Source organism: Benincasa hispida, chromosome 3 (assembly GCF_027475165.1).
Source record: "Benincasa hispida cultivar pf3 chromosome 3, pf3_genome.v1.1, whole genome shotgun sequence".
NCBI classification, from domain to species: domain Eukaryota; kingdom Viridiplantae; phylum Streptophyta; class Magnoliopsida; order Cucurbitales; family Cucurbitaceae; genus Benincasa; species Benincasa hispida.
Window position 1 is genome coordinate 3,374,851 of NC_143480.1, and position 13,100 is coordinate 3,387,950.

Here is a 13,100-nt window from a genome sequence, read left to right on the forward strand (position 1 = left end):
ATAAGATGATACCTCTTTATATATATATTACTTTGTAATTTATATTAAAAATGCAAAAGAGTGATAAATTGGGGGAGGGCACAGGGGCACGTGCCCCCTTAGCCCTTACGTGGCTCCACCCATGCACTTGAATAAATTTATTCTGATATCATCTTAAATCATCCATTGACCTAAAACCTTAAGTTGACGGGTAAAAATAAATTTAATACCATATTATCTAACAAGTATCTCACACACACAAATGGGTCCCATCACGTAATTTCACCCTATAATAACAAAAGTAAAAAGTTATAGATGTGTGCTTTAAAAAGTGAGCCAAATTTCGTGTAGACATTGAGAAAAGGTTGTCTATTAAAAAAAAAGTCCAAAATATTTTGTTTTCATTATTCAGTATCTTTTTAGAAGTATTTATTTATTTATTTTTAAAGATTAAGCTTTTAAGGCCTCGACTGGTAGTCATTTAAATCTCATTTGGTAACCATTTTATTTTTATTTTTAAAAACTATGCTTGTTTACTCTTGATTTTTAATCATTTCGTTTTTATTTTTTAAAACCATGCTTGTTTACTCTTGAGTTTTTTACCACAATTTTCATGTTTTCTAAGTAAAGTAGTTGGATTCTTAGCTAGATTGAAAATATATATTTTTTTTTTCAAAACGTGGCTTCATCTTTTGAAAATATTGGTAAAAAGTAGATAACAAAATAAATAACTCAGAGATGTGAGGGGTGTACTGTTACATGCTTAAATTTCAAAAATAAAAAATTAAAATCAAATGGTTACAAAATGAGATCTTGTTATTATCTTTCTTTCTTTTTTTTTTTTTTAATTAAACTTATAAAAACTATTTCCACGTATAAGTTTCATGTTTTCTAATCCATTTCCTGCCATGTTTTTAAAAACTAATTCAAGTTTTAAAAACTAATGATATATATTTGAAAGCTAATATATATATATATATATATATATATATATTTATATTTGTATGTATATTTTTTATTTTTTTCTCGATTTTATAATTTTATTAAGATTTGAGTGTTTCTTTTAACAAATGTAAAATCTATGATTAAAGAATTTGTTTTTTGAATTTTTTTATTTATAAAAATTTCTAAAAAAAAAAAACATAAATTTTAAAAATAGAAGTTGTAAAATAAAATAATTAGGCCTAAATATTTTTCTTTTCGTTTATGCTTTTTAAAATTGAGCTTATAAGTACTCACATAGTCACATGTAATTTTTTTTTGTTACCTGACTTTCTTTTTCTTTTTTTTCCCCTCCAAAGAAAGAAAAAAAAAAGGCTAAAAATGGAGTAGTTGAGCCTAAGTTACAAAGTTTAGTCTCCAATTTCTACGGTTGCACCTATTTAGTACGTGGATATTGATTATGTAATAAATGGATGTAGGTGTTCAATAGTATAAACTTTAATCGGATAAGTCTAATGATATAGACATAATTACATAATTAAAAATTTAGAGATATATGGCAAATTTATTTCAAATGACTTTATCCTATTTTGATTTATGGATTCGTAGTTATAGAAACAAAATAATATGTAGATATTAGAACTTTAGACGTAATCACTTAAATATAAATTCAATTTATCAACAAAATGTATCTATTTAAAAAGTTAAATGTTTACATGATATAACATAAAAACTAAAGAAGAATTCTTTTTAGTACAATAAATATAGGAAATTCAAACGAGACGCTTCTTAGTCTCTGACACATGTATATGTCAGTTGAGTTAATAAGAATTAAAGTTAAACTTATCAACAAACTAAAAATATTAAGATGACCCAATTATTAAGATGGTACAGTATAACTAATTGTTTCTCTTCATCTTATTTTGAGGGGTTTTTTTCCTCTAACACTTGTCAACTTATAATATTTTTACCATAAACTTCAATTTATATTGAATTAATGAACTTTTAACTTCATCAAATTGCACCTCAAATTGCACCTCAAATTTAATCAAGTATTATAATATTAAACCTTAAGTTATTCAATTACTAATTTCTACATTAACCAAACTAAAATATGTACAAATATTTGATATTATTGAAATTAGTAAATATATAAAGACCTTATTGGATTCTTTTGTTTATTGCTAAAATTAGTGAATGAATTAGAAAAACAAATACATCGTTTAGTAATCATTTGATTTTTTATTTTTTATTTTTGTTTTTAAAAATTAAGCTTATTTTATAAACATTTCTTACAATGATTTGTATTGTTCTTAACTACAATAGTTGAATTATTAGCTAAATTAAAAAAAAAACAAAAATAATTTTTTAAAAACTACTTTTTTTAGTTCTCAAAATTTGGCTTGGTATTTTAAACCATTGGTGAAAAAGTAGTTAACAAAAGAAGAAATTTAGAGGTGAGAGTATTGTCCATAGGCTTAATTTTCAAAAATAAAAACAAAAAATAAAATGGTTAGCAAATAGGGCCTAAGTTATGGTAGAAATTTAAACTAAAGTCAAAGTCTAGGGTATAATGGATGAAATTGAAATTTTAGGATAAAAATAAAAATTATTGAAAATTTGGGGATAAAAATCAATTTTTTTCTTTTAAAAAATATTTTTAAATTGAGGTTTTTGGATTTATCATTTATGTATGAATTTTTTGTCTTCTTTTTCTATTTCAAAATGTTATTTCAAAAAGAATGAAAAATATGAATATCCTATTGTGGATTACAAAACTAAGCAGCTATTTTTGAAGAATTTTCGAACGTTTAACTAATTGCTATTTTTGAAATTTGATATGAAGAATATTAATAATAATATGATGTAGTCTCCTCCAAGAATCGAATTTGTGAATCTTTTATTAGAATAATAATGTATTTCATACGAGAGAGAAAAACTCATAGATATAGAGTTTATTAAAAGTGGGGTAAAATGGGGAACAAATCTAGAATATTACCCAATTAACACTATTCTTCCTACATTGTTACATCGTAATATCGTAATAACTCTCTCTCAATTAAGAAAGACAATAAAACATGGTTTCTATTCCATAATAATAACAATAATGATAGTAATTAATGAACATGGTTTCAGTCAAACGGCCTCTCTTCAGCCTCATCATATTCACTATCTCCAAGCTTGTTGTAACTCTGCAATCTGCCCATCACAGCCAGGCCTGAGACAAGAAACGCAAAATGGATAAATCAAATCACATGAATTCCTTCCACAAAGTTGTAATAATCTCTATGGGAAACTTCCAAAATCCATTGATTTCAAAAGACGTTGTTTTGTTCTTCAAAAGTAACCACATGTCAATGTGCAAATTATACGATATGGTAAAACTAGTTCACATCGTAGAGATATGTGGAAAGATTGATGCATCCCATCAAAACTCTACAAAATAAGATTCAAGCAAATCCAGGCAAGAACACTTCAAATATTGGTAGTAAACGAGCTACAAACTAGAAAAAGAAATGGAAATTTCTTGGAGGCATATTTCATGTTTGCCTCTTCTACATCAATCCAAGCATACCTTCAATTGTTCGGTAGAAAGATGACCACCAACTGTATTTGGGAATCGCATCTCGAGTTAGTACTTCGTCGATTAATTCGTCGTGTTTCCCCTCCAAAACTCCATGCAGTGTTAGAAATGCATCTTTTGTTTTCACAAGGATATCATTATTACCATGAACAGTATCAATATCTGGCCTTTTGAGGTCATTCTGAGAGGCAGCAAGACTTCTGGACAGAGCGAATTGTGCAGCGGTCATCCAGTGGGATTTTGCAAGCCATCTTCTCTGATGGCCATCCTGCAGTAATACGTTTTCACTATGTGGATTGTTCTCTTTTTTCCCCAGAACTAAGCTGCATAAGTACTGAGCATTTGCAGGTCCTGTACTTTGAACCATTCTATAAAATGCGCTTCCTTCATTTGAAAGCAATTTTTCAGAGCTATCATATTCTATGACCTGAATGGAAATTGGCAGTTCTAACATAAGTGAACAACAATTACATAAATAGCAAAATGAAGGAAGCTACAACAATTAGCTTAATCGAAAATTTGAACCACTATCCCAATATTCGTTTTGCGGGAGAAGAATCTAGAATTTTGTTCATGGGCAGTAACATAGACAGGAAAGAAAACCAAACCAAAACGAGGAAAACTACAAGTTACAACCAGTAATATGGATAAATAAAGGTGTTTAAAATTAAGCAGAAATAAAATTGAGGCACACCTGACCCGCATCCAGTACAAGAATCCGATCACAATCAATAATTGTGTTTAACCTATGGGCAATAATCAACATGGTGCATGATTTGAACTCCTCACGAATAGTTTTCTGTATCAAGGAGTCTGTATTAACATCGACAGCTGCCGTTGCTTCATCAAGAACAATGATCTTTGATCTTCTCAACAATGCTCTAGCAAGACTTAACAGTTGCCTCTGTCCAACACTGAAATTTTCCCCTCCCTCTAAAACCTTGAACAATTATACACTAGCATTAAGCAATAATTAAGTTCAAAATCACTTCAATTTGCACTTCAGTAAAACTTGTACTCAGCAGGATCTTTTGTTGAATGGTAAACTTGTACTCTGTTGTACAATTCATCACACCAACTTTATTCAACATAAACTAAATTTGGCAAAATTTCTTACCTCAGTATCCAAGCCAAAAGAGCTCCTCATAATTACTTCCTTAAGATGTGCTCTCTCAAGAACCTCCCACAGGTCAGCATCATTATGATCACAGAATGGATCAAGATTAAAACGTATAGTTCCTAAATAAGCAGTAGATGGATGAATAGATTGAAAGAAAGAGAGGAAGAGGGAAAAAAAAGAAGAAAAGAGAACTTAAGTTTTAAAACCTAAAATTCAATTGAATTCAAAGCAGACGCTAGCTGATTTAGAAGAAGTTCACTCAAAGCATACCTGAAAAAAGAATTGGTGATTGAGGTATGATGGTTAGAGATTTCCGCAAATCTGTTAGCCCAACCTTAGCAATGTCACAACCATCAATTGTTATTCTTCCTCTTTCAATTTCTACAATTCGAAATAATGCATTCAACATACTTGATTTTCCTGCACCAGTTCTTCCAACTATTCCTAGCTTGTCAGTCGGTAAAATATTGAAGGATAGTCCATGCAAGACTGGAGGAAGTCCAGACCTATAACGTAAGACAACATCCTCAAAACAAATTGACCCAGATGAAGGCCAACCACATGGGGGGCGGTTATACTCAATTATAGCTGGAGCCTCTGAAGGCAAATCAATGTATGTGCCAACACGTTCAACAGCATTTAAACTATTTTCAAACCTACTTGCTTGTCTTAGAACACCGCTTAACAAGTTTGTGATATTTAGAGTATAACTTAAAAGCAACCCCATTTTAGATGCAAATGCCACCTGGTTATCTTCTCTTGCATTCTGTAAGACAGCAAAAGTTGCTGTCAACCAAATCATAAGGCCTCCTAATGTTTCCAACCTTATTGTGAGCCAGCGACTTGAACTGATATTCACAAGCGTAAACCTGATACTATTATCCATGAACCTCCCATTGATGTTTGCCATTCGATCATATGCCTTGTATGCTCGAATAGTTGACAGACCATTTAACACTTCCCCAAATTGAGCATACACAGGAGATCTAGAAATCGAATCCAAGCGTTTGACTTCGCGTGAGGTACTCTGAAAGAGGCATGTGATGCAATTCATTTTCTCCTTCAAATACAGCCTCCATATTTTATTGACAAAAAGGGATATAATAAAACAGACAAGATTTTTGAATTTGACAATTTGTTTTCAAACAACCCATTTTTTTAGGATAAGAAACAAGAAACTGCCCCCAAAAGAAAACATTTTTCATTATTTGAAGAAATTTTCTCGAACAAGGTCTATTCCATTATTCTATACATTACCACTAAGCCTATATGGGAATTCGGCCCATGCTACTTTATCAATAAAACATCACCGAAGTTAAGTGAGTTCTCGTACTCACTAGCTTCCATGATAAAAAAAAATTCTGGTGCATATATATAAATTTCCCATAGAAATAACTTTCCAAAAGAGAAAAGGTTAATCTTAGATTATGCATACTTGATTCTCCAACTCAAGTTAGAGTGACTTGATTTTATTTCGAAAGTTGCTTCTGAATATTCAATAGAAGCATTTAAAAGGCTAAAAAGGAAATATCCAACAAATTAGTTGAAGAAAAGGGAAAAGTAGTGAGTTAATATCATACCTGATAATACAAATAGGCCGCATAAAACACAATCAATAGCGGCATAATGGCCCATAGGGAGATTGGGCTCACAATACCTATTAGAACAAAAGTTGACAATAGTTGCCACAGTTGCCCCAGAAATGCACTCATTATATTGGCAACAGTACGATCAATGTCTCCAAGATCTTTTGCAAACCTATTGATAATTCTACCAATTGGATTGGTGTGGAAGAACACGATTGGAGCTCTTAGAATTGAATTTAGCATGGAATCATGCAATTTTCTAGACGCACGAAGGCTTGAAATTATCAACCAATAAGAGTTTGCTAGTGTAAAGGTCACCTAAAAAGAGCACAAACAGAACAACTCTTAGACAAGGAGAAAGTGCAAGTTGTCATGTCCCATTATTTTGATGAAAATAATACATGGATGCCAAAAACTTGGTATTTTCCAAAATTCATAAAGATTGTAGAGGTAAGTGGAGTCAACATCCGTGCTTTGGCTTACATCTTAATTTCTTTTAGATCTCAAATCTTAATACTTAATTAGTAATTCTTTAAAAAAAATAATAAATAAATAAATTAAGACTGCTCATTTATGGATAACTCTTCGAGAGTAAAAACAATGCTTCATATTATCACTTTTCAATCAAATGCTTCATATTTTAACTTTTCAATTACCATAATAATCTCACTGAAATAAATGTAGTAAATAACTTTTTTTTGGCCAAAAATGATAATTTATTTTCTAGAGTTGAAAGACTACATGTTTGTTTTATTGGTACTGTTCTTGTGATGAGTGTTTTTGTTTTCTATGAGTTTTCAGCTTTTTAAAGTCCAAGTAATTTTTTTCCTAAAGCAACAAATGACTTTTCCTTGAGAAATTGAAAAGTACATGATACAACCAAGGAGATTATAAGAAGGCTCTCTAACTAGTTAACATAGCAACAAATTCAAGTAATAAACTTCATGAAGCAGAGGGTTCTTTCTTTTCCTTTTTTTTTTTACAAGTATAGACTTTTATTATCTCACCCACATCGTATGTTTTGTTTTTTTCTGGGACATGTTTGCTGGTGAGTTTTGAAATTTTTTTCTCTCTTTTTATGTCCATTTAAACAATATGAAAGAATGATGAGGTGATTAATTAAACTTATTATTAAAAATGTCATTTCATTAAGATTAACTCCCAATAACAAAACCTACAAAATAAAAGCAAGCATTACAATTTTCAAACATTAATTCTTTTACATATCCAAATATATATTTTCAATCATTTAAATCCTGAATATTTAATGCCCAAAAATAACATTACCTATACCCACTAAATAAATCCCGTGATCCAAACGGGTTGTTAAGACATACACTAACTCACCTGGCCAAAGGACAACACTGCATAGATGAGATTGTAGTATCCAGCATTATAATTTTCTGAAGTGCTTTTCTTTGTCCAAAAGCTTAACCAGGTGCTGGTTGAAACTCGAAGAGCTTCTGTCAGCAGATAAAATGAAAGGAGTATGCTAACTACCCATGGACCTCCTAGTGCATCCTTATACCTACACGTACAACAAAATTCCTACTATTAAGTTCCAATAAACAGTTGCAAACTATGGTTGTTCATGTTCTTGTCCATGGCAGAAAAAGTTATATTAACACACTGCAGTTTCTGACCTTTGTTGCTGAAATATGGCAGTGACAAAACTTAAGACAATTCACCGTAATGTATAGAATTTTAGATTACGCCCTAGAGGCCAACACTCTCCCATCATCCTCCTAGAAAACAATCATTTTTCATTGATATGATGAAAAGAGACTATGCTAAAAAATACAATACAAGAAACCCAAAAAGGAATACAAAAACATAATAGAAAATGAAATAAATAACAAAACATAATAGAATTATGAGAGCAACATAAAAGTGTTCCTATTGAGACAAATAGTATATCCTATAAAGTTTTTATAAAGAGAACGCCATGAAGAGGCCTTCAGACGAGAAGAACCAAAACGATCATCCCATGAAATATGTTCGTTATGAAAAAACCCTTTAATTTCATTCAAACCACAACTCAAATAACAAAGCCTTCACTTCATTAGACCATAAAACTAACTTTATAACAGAAATAACTACCCAAAATGATGCCCCCTACCCTGACCAAGAACTAACTGTATAGACAGAAATAACTACACAAAACATAATTTACACACATACTGCCACACATATATAACTGCCGAGACAAATATAAAATAAACCAAAAATTACATATAACCAACTGCAGACACAAAAACACAGAACATGCACAGCCATCAGCCACGTTTTTTGTACTATAAGTGTATAGAATGGGAGGCCTATCCCAAGAAACACAGATATGGATATGAGATACGGATATGACATGATACCATACAACAATATGTCATTTTTTAAAAATCTAGGATACAACACGACAAGGTCACGTTTTTAAAAGATATATATATATACTTTTTTTATCCCAAAAGAAAATTCAAAAGTAAATGGATCGATGCATCTACATGTTTAAAAGACTTAATTTTATGTATTTGATACTCAAAATTTATTATTCTTCTCATATTTGTCTTTTTAGTCTACTTACTAAGTGAAAATTCTTTCTGGTAAAAAAAAAAAACTCTACTTAATAAGTGTTCTATGCATGTCTAACACATTTGTTGTACCAACAAGTGTCTGATATGTCCAACATGTACCGGTGTGTCTAAGGTGTCCGACATGTGTTGGACACGGACACACTAGCCAAATTAAAGTATTTGTGCTTCTTAGGGCCTATCAAGCAGCTAATTGAATACCTTACTGGTTGTCTTCGATCAGGTTGTTAACAAATACAATAATACTCATTGTTCATAAATTTCCAAAAAATCTTTGAGAAACTAATTGTTTAGAAACTCTTGTCTCCCAGTATTCAAGGAAATTACTTTTAAAACACTGGTTGACATACAATCCTCCCTCCACCCGTTGAATTCTATAGAGTTGCAATATTGACAAATTATTTTCAACATAGCAGTGGACATCCATGGAGAATCCAACTACTTAACTAAAAGTTTTCAAAAAGTAAATTGTAATAGCTAAATTATGAGAGAGAATTGTAGTTGGCTATAGTTGGACGTAAGAGATATTTTAGATGCTAATTATATTAAACTGAAATTACCTATCATCCCCACCATCTGTATCAACTGAGTGTAACTATTAACAATAGAGATGTTCAGATTGAGAACAGATGACCAAAAATAGTTTCAATCAACATCTTCCGTGCAGCTTAATCCCAATATGCATAATGTCTCTCATTATTTTCTTGACCAGAATAAAATTTTTTAACTTATATTTCAATTACCAATAGGGTGTTTCGTTGTATCTGTTAACTATTGATTGATTTTGATGTTTTTGTTTTTAAGTTTTAACCAAACAAAATATTTTTGAAGCTTCAATTTTGTGTAAGTCGCTGTCTTACCTCATTAAAACCTTCCAACTTACAATTCCTGTCTCCCTTTCCTCCTGCTTGATTATTAGTACAGAGTTCCTCCCTTTCCCTTTTCTTGCATAACTCGTGTCTTTTGGAAATTTATTCTCAAGTTTACTTTCAGTAGGCATAGGGCTTCCTTGGTAATGATTCTTGTCGTATTGATTTTCTACCATTTGTTCTTCCAGTTTCCCAGCATTTTCCATTAGCTTCTTGAAATGTTTGCTGTTTCTTGAGAGCTCCTCAAAGGTTCCTTCCTCTACAACAATACCTTTGGAAATCAGAATAATTTTGTCGACATGGGGAAGAAAATGTAATTGATTTGTCACAAGCACCCGGGTTTTCCCTCGCAATTCTTCCTTGATACAATTGTTAAAAACCTGAAATACATTAAGTTCACATTAGACCTCCTACATATGAGCACCAGCAGTAACCCAACGTGTTTATTTTCAGCATTGGATATAGTAAGAACTAAACTCAAATGAGTAACTAAAATAGAGTCGATAGTTTTAGAACCCAATGTGGTGAGACTTCAACCCAAATGAAGAAATAAAACAAATAATAATGACAAAAATAGAATTGATTTACTGGTAAGTACCACGAAAAAGATATCCTACAGTTACATATTCGATATGTAGCACAATTTTACAAAGTGCTTGTAATGCTAACATAAAATGTAAAATCAAGGCAATTTAGCCAAGCAGCATACCTGCTGACCAACATGAGCATCTAGGGCACTTAAAGGATCATCAAAAATATAAACTTCAGAATCGGAATATACAGCCCTGGCCATAGAAACTCGCTGTCTTTGACCGCCACTTATGTTTACACCTCTTTCACCAATCTCAGTGAGATCACGGCCCTGAAAAGTAAGCTTGTGAGGCAAATTGTTGAACCATTCAATTTAAATAAATATCTCTACATAAATAACTTCGAAATCCACTTAACAGGAAGCAATTCAAGATCATGCTGCAATGAAGTGACATCAATGGCCTTCCAATAACGGTTTGATTCAAACTCTGATCCGAATATTATATTGTCACGCACCTAGCAGAAAACATTGGCAGATCAGGAGGGCATGGTGAAAAAGAGTAAAGAGTTGGATTGAGTAAATATCTTTTTCTTCCTCTTTTAAAGGTTAGCAGCAGGGAGAATGCTACCATCTAATGATTGATATCTAAAATGCCCTAGCATATTCACTTTTCTTGGAAAAATGAGGATTATAGTTAGGAAGAAAGGAATTGTGGCTCACAGTGGCATTGAAAATCCATGACACCTGAGGAACATAAGCAACTGTCCCTCTGATTTCAACATTTGTGTCTGCCAACGGAGGCAGCTCCCCTAGCATTGCCATTAAAAGTGACGTTTTTCCTTCTCCCGTACCTCCAATGACTGCAACTAAGCTGCCAACTTCTATATGCAAATTGACATTTGATAATGTCAGCTTCTCTACCTGCAAAAATGTTACATTTTACAGCCACTACATCACATCTGGAAAAATATTCACTTGCATTCATCATTTTCAGATGACAACCTCAAAGCATAGAAGAAGATTAATATTTTTTTTGTGAATAGGAAATGAAGAAGATTAGGAGAGTTTTGTTTATCACAAAAAATGGACATATAGAAACATTTTGCATAGAACTAATTAATCTGCTGGGCAGAGTATACAAAGCACAACTTGATGGCAATTTTTCAATTATTATTATTATTTTTTTAAAAAATTTTTAATAAAAGAAAAAGGAAAAAAAAAAATGAGCCTTTTCAGTGATTAAATGAAAATGCCAATAATAATATAAAAGTAATGGATTAGGAGGTGCACCAGAGCATCTCAACTAGGTTGATCCCCTTAGCACCCACATCATCTCCAAACAAGAAAATAAGGATACAAGAATTACCAACAGAGGACAAAACAACCAAAAGCTACTACAGCAATACAATCGGAAAAGGAAACTAAAATAGCAAAAGTATACAGAAATATTGAGTAAACTTAAACATCTGGCCGAAGAAAGGCACTCCGGTTGAGGCTTACACAGAAATCTTGAAGCTCTTTAGTCAATGATACCCATAAAGATGCTGTATGTTACACTCTGAATCCAAAATACAGTGAAGTTTTCCATCATTTCTACATGAAATCTGTCTTATCCAAAAAAATTTCTACATGAAATCTGTTTTTTTTGTCTGCAAATGCACATTCTTGGAGCTTTACTCATAATTTTTCATATTATCAGAGAAAAGTTAGGTTTCCTTTCTAAAAATAAAAATTATTTCAACTAAAAAGGTCTTCCTAATCCTAACCATGTTGCCATTTCACTGAAAATATAAGTCAAGCTCAATGTCATCTTTATCCTAAGTACAAGAACCAACAATCTGCCAGTAACTGCACAAAGAGCTTAAACACGATCTTCCAAGAAAAAAGCAGGCCTCACAAAGATGTCACGTTCATTTGTTTACCAGCATGTCTAATTCAAATTGCATATAGATATGCAGTTATAGACCCGCACATTGAAGAATAAACAAACACCATAGAAAAAATCATTTTTTTAATAGACACAACCACTTTAATTGAGAAAAAAAATTAAAGAATACAAGCACGGGCATAAAAAAAACCAAGCCCACAAAAAATCAGGTAAACAGAGGTATATAACACCAACAAAAAACCTTGGAATCCCATGAAAAGCATCCATTTCTTATGGATATTGCTGGAAGCCCCGGTTCCAATGGTGGATTTGGGGCAAGAATTCTCTCTTCAATCAAGAATAGTTCCTCCATACGCTGTAATGATACATGTGCATTTACAACCTGTACTACTAGAGTAGAATTAGAAAGTGAATAGACTTCCTTTCTTTTTATTTTAATATTTTCTAGACTAAGAAATAATTTATTGATAGATGAAATATATTCAACAAAGCTCACACACACACACACAAAAACTCTCTCAAGAATGACTAAAAGAATAAAATGAATATAAGACACTAAGGAGAAGAGATTGACATAACTTCCCAAGTTGATCAAAATTTCTGTAGGTATCTTATATCTCTCCCCACCCTTAACTCCCAAAGGACTGCACCAAAGATATGAACCCACAAACCTTTAGTGTGGTCACTTAAATTAAGTCAAGATGCCAAAGGGCCTGAGAAGTCAATCTTTGACATTCTTGGGCACATATCTTGTTTCAGTAGGGTTGCTCAATAACTGTCTTGGAGCACTACCTTTAGGAGGATATTAAAGGATGAGGAGACTGAAGACCTAGGTCCTTATTGGAGGACTAGTCTACAGCAATGACTGGAAGCATGGAAGATTGAAGAAAGTGGATATTAGAATCCTCGGGAATCTTTTCAGTTAAATTGTTATCCAGATAGTTGGGAGTTTTGTGTTCAATCTTCAATGCACAAGAGTTTGTTTGTTTTTTTTTTTTTTTTTTTTTTTTTTTTT

The 13,100-nt window shown here is 31.9% G+C and overlaps 1 protein-coding gene across 5 annotated transcripts in view; it reads right to left on the reverse strand.

The window, feature by feature from the left end:
* Positions 1 to 2,800: 2,800 nt before the first annotated feature.
* Positions 2,801 to 13,100, reverse strand: part of LOC120073401 (ABC transporter C family member 12-like) — a 34,647-nt gene continuing 24,347 nt past the window's right edge. For 4 of the 5 annotated variants that reach the window (XM_090311506.1, XM_039026238.2, XM_090311505.1 and 1 more), the window contains 12 exons: positions 12,327 to 12,467; positions 10,918 to 11,118; positions 10,614 to 10,712; positions 10,375 to 10,527; positions 9,657 to 10,045; positions 7,559 to 7,739; positions 6,206 to 6,529; positions 4,896 to 5,652; positions 4,623 to 4,744; positions 4,200 to 4,445; positions 3,497 to 3,932; positions 2,801 to 3,139 (listed from right to left, as the gene is read on the reverse strand). In XM_090311506.1, the coding sequence (XP_090167632.1) occupies positions 3,054 to 3,139; positions 3,497 to 3,932; positions 4,200 to 4,445; positions 4,623 to 4,744; positions 4,896 to 5,652; positions 6,206 to 6,529; positions 7,559 to 7,739; positions 9,657 to 10,045; positions 10,375 to 10,527; positions 10,614 to 10,712; positions 10,918 to 11,118; positions 12,327 to 12,467 (3,135 nt within the window). In that variant the 3' untranslated portion in view covers positions 2,801 to 3,053. Of the gene's footprint in view, positions 3,140 to 3,496; positions 3,933 to 4,199; positions 4,462 to 4,622; positions 4,745 to 4,895; positions 5,653 to 6,205; positions 6,530 to 7,558; positions 7,740 to 9,656; positions 10,046 to 10,374; positions 10,528 to 10,613; positions 10,713 to 10,917; positions 11,119 to 12,326; positions 12,468 to 13,100 lie in introns of all 5 variants that reach the window. The other variant, XR_016528147.1, reaches the window with a different exon arrangement.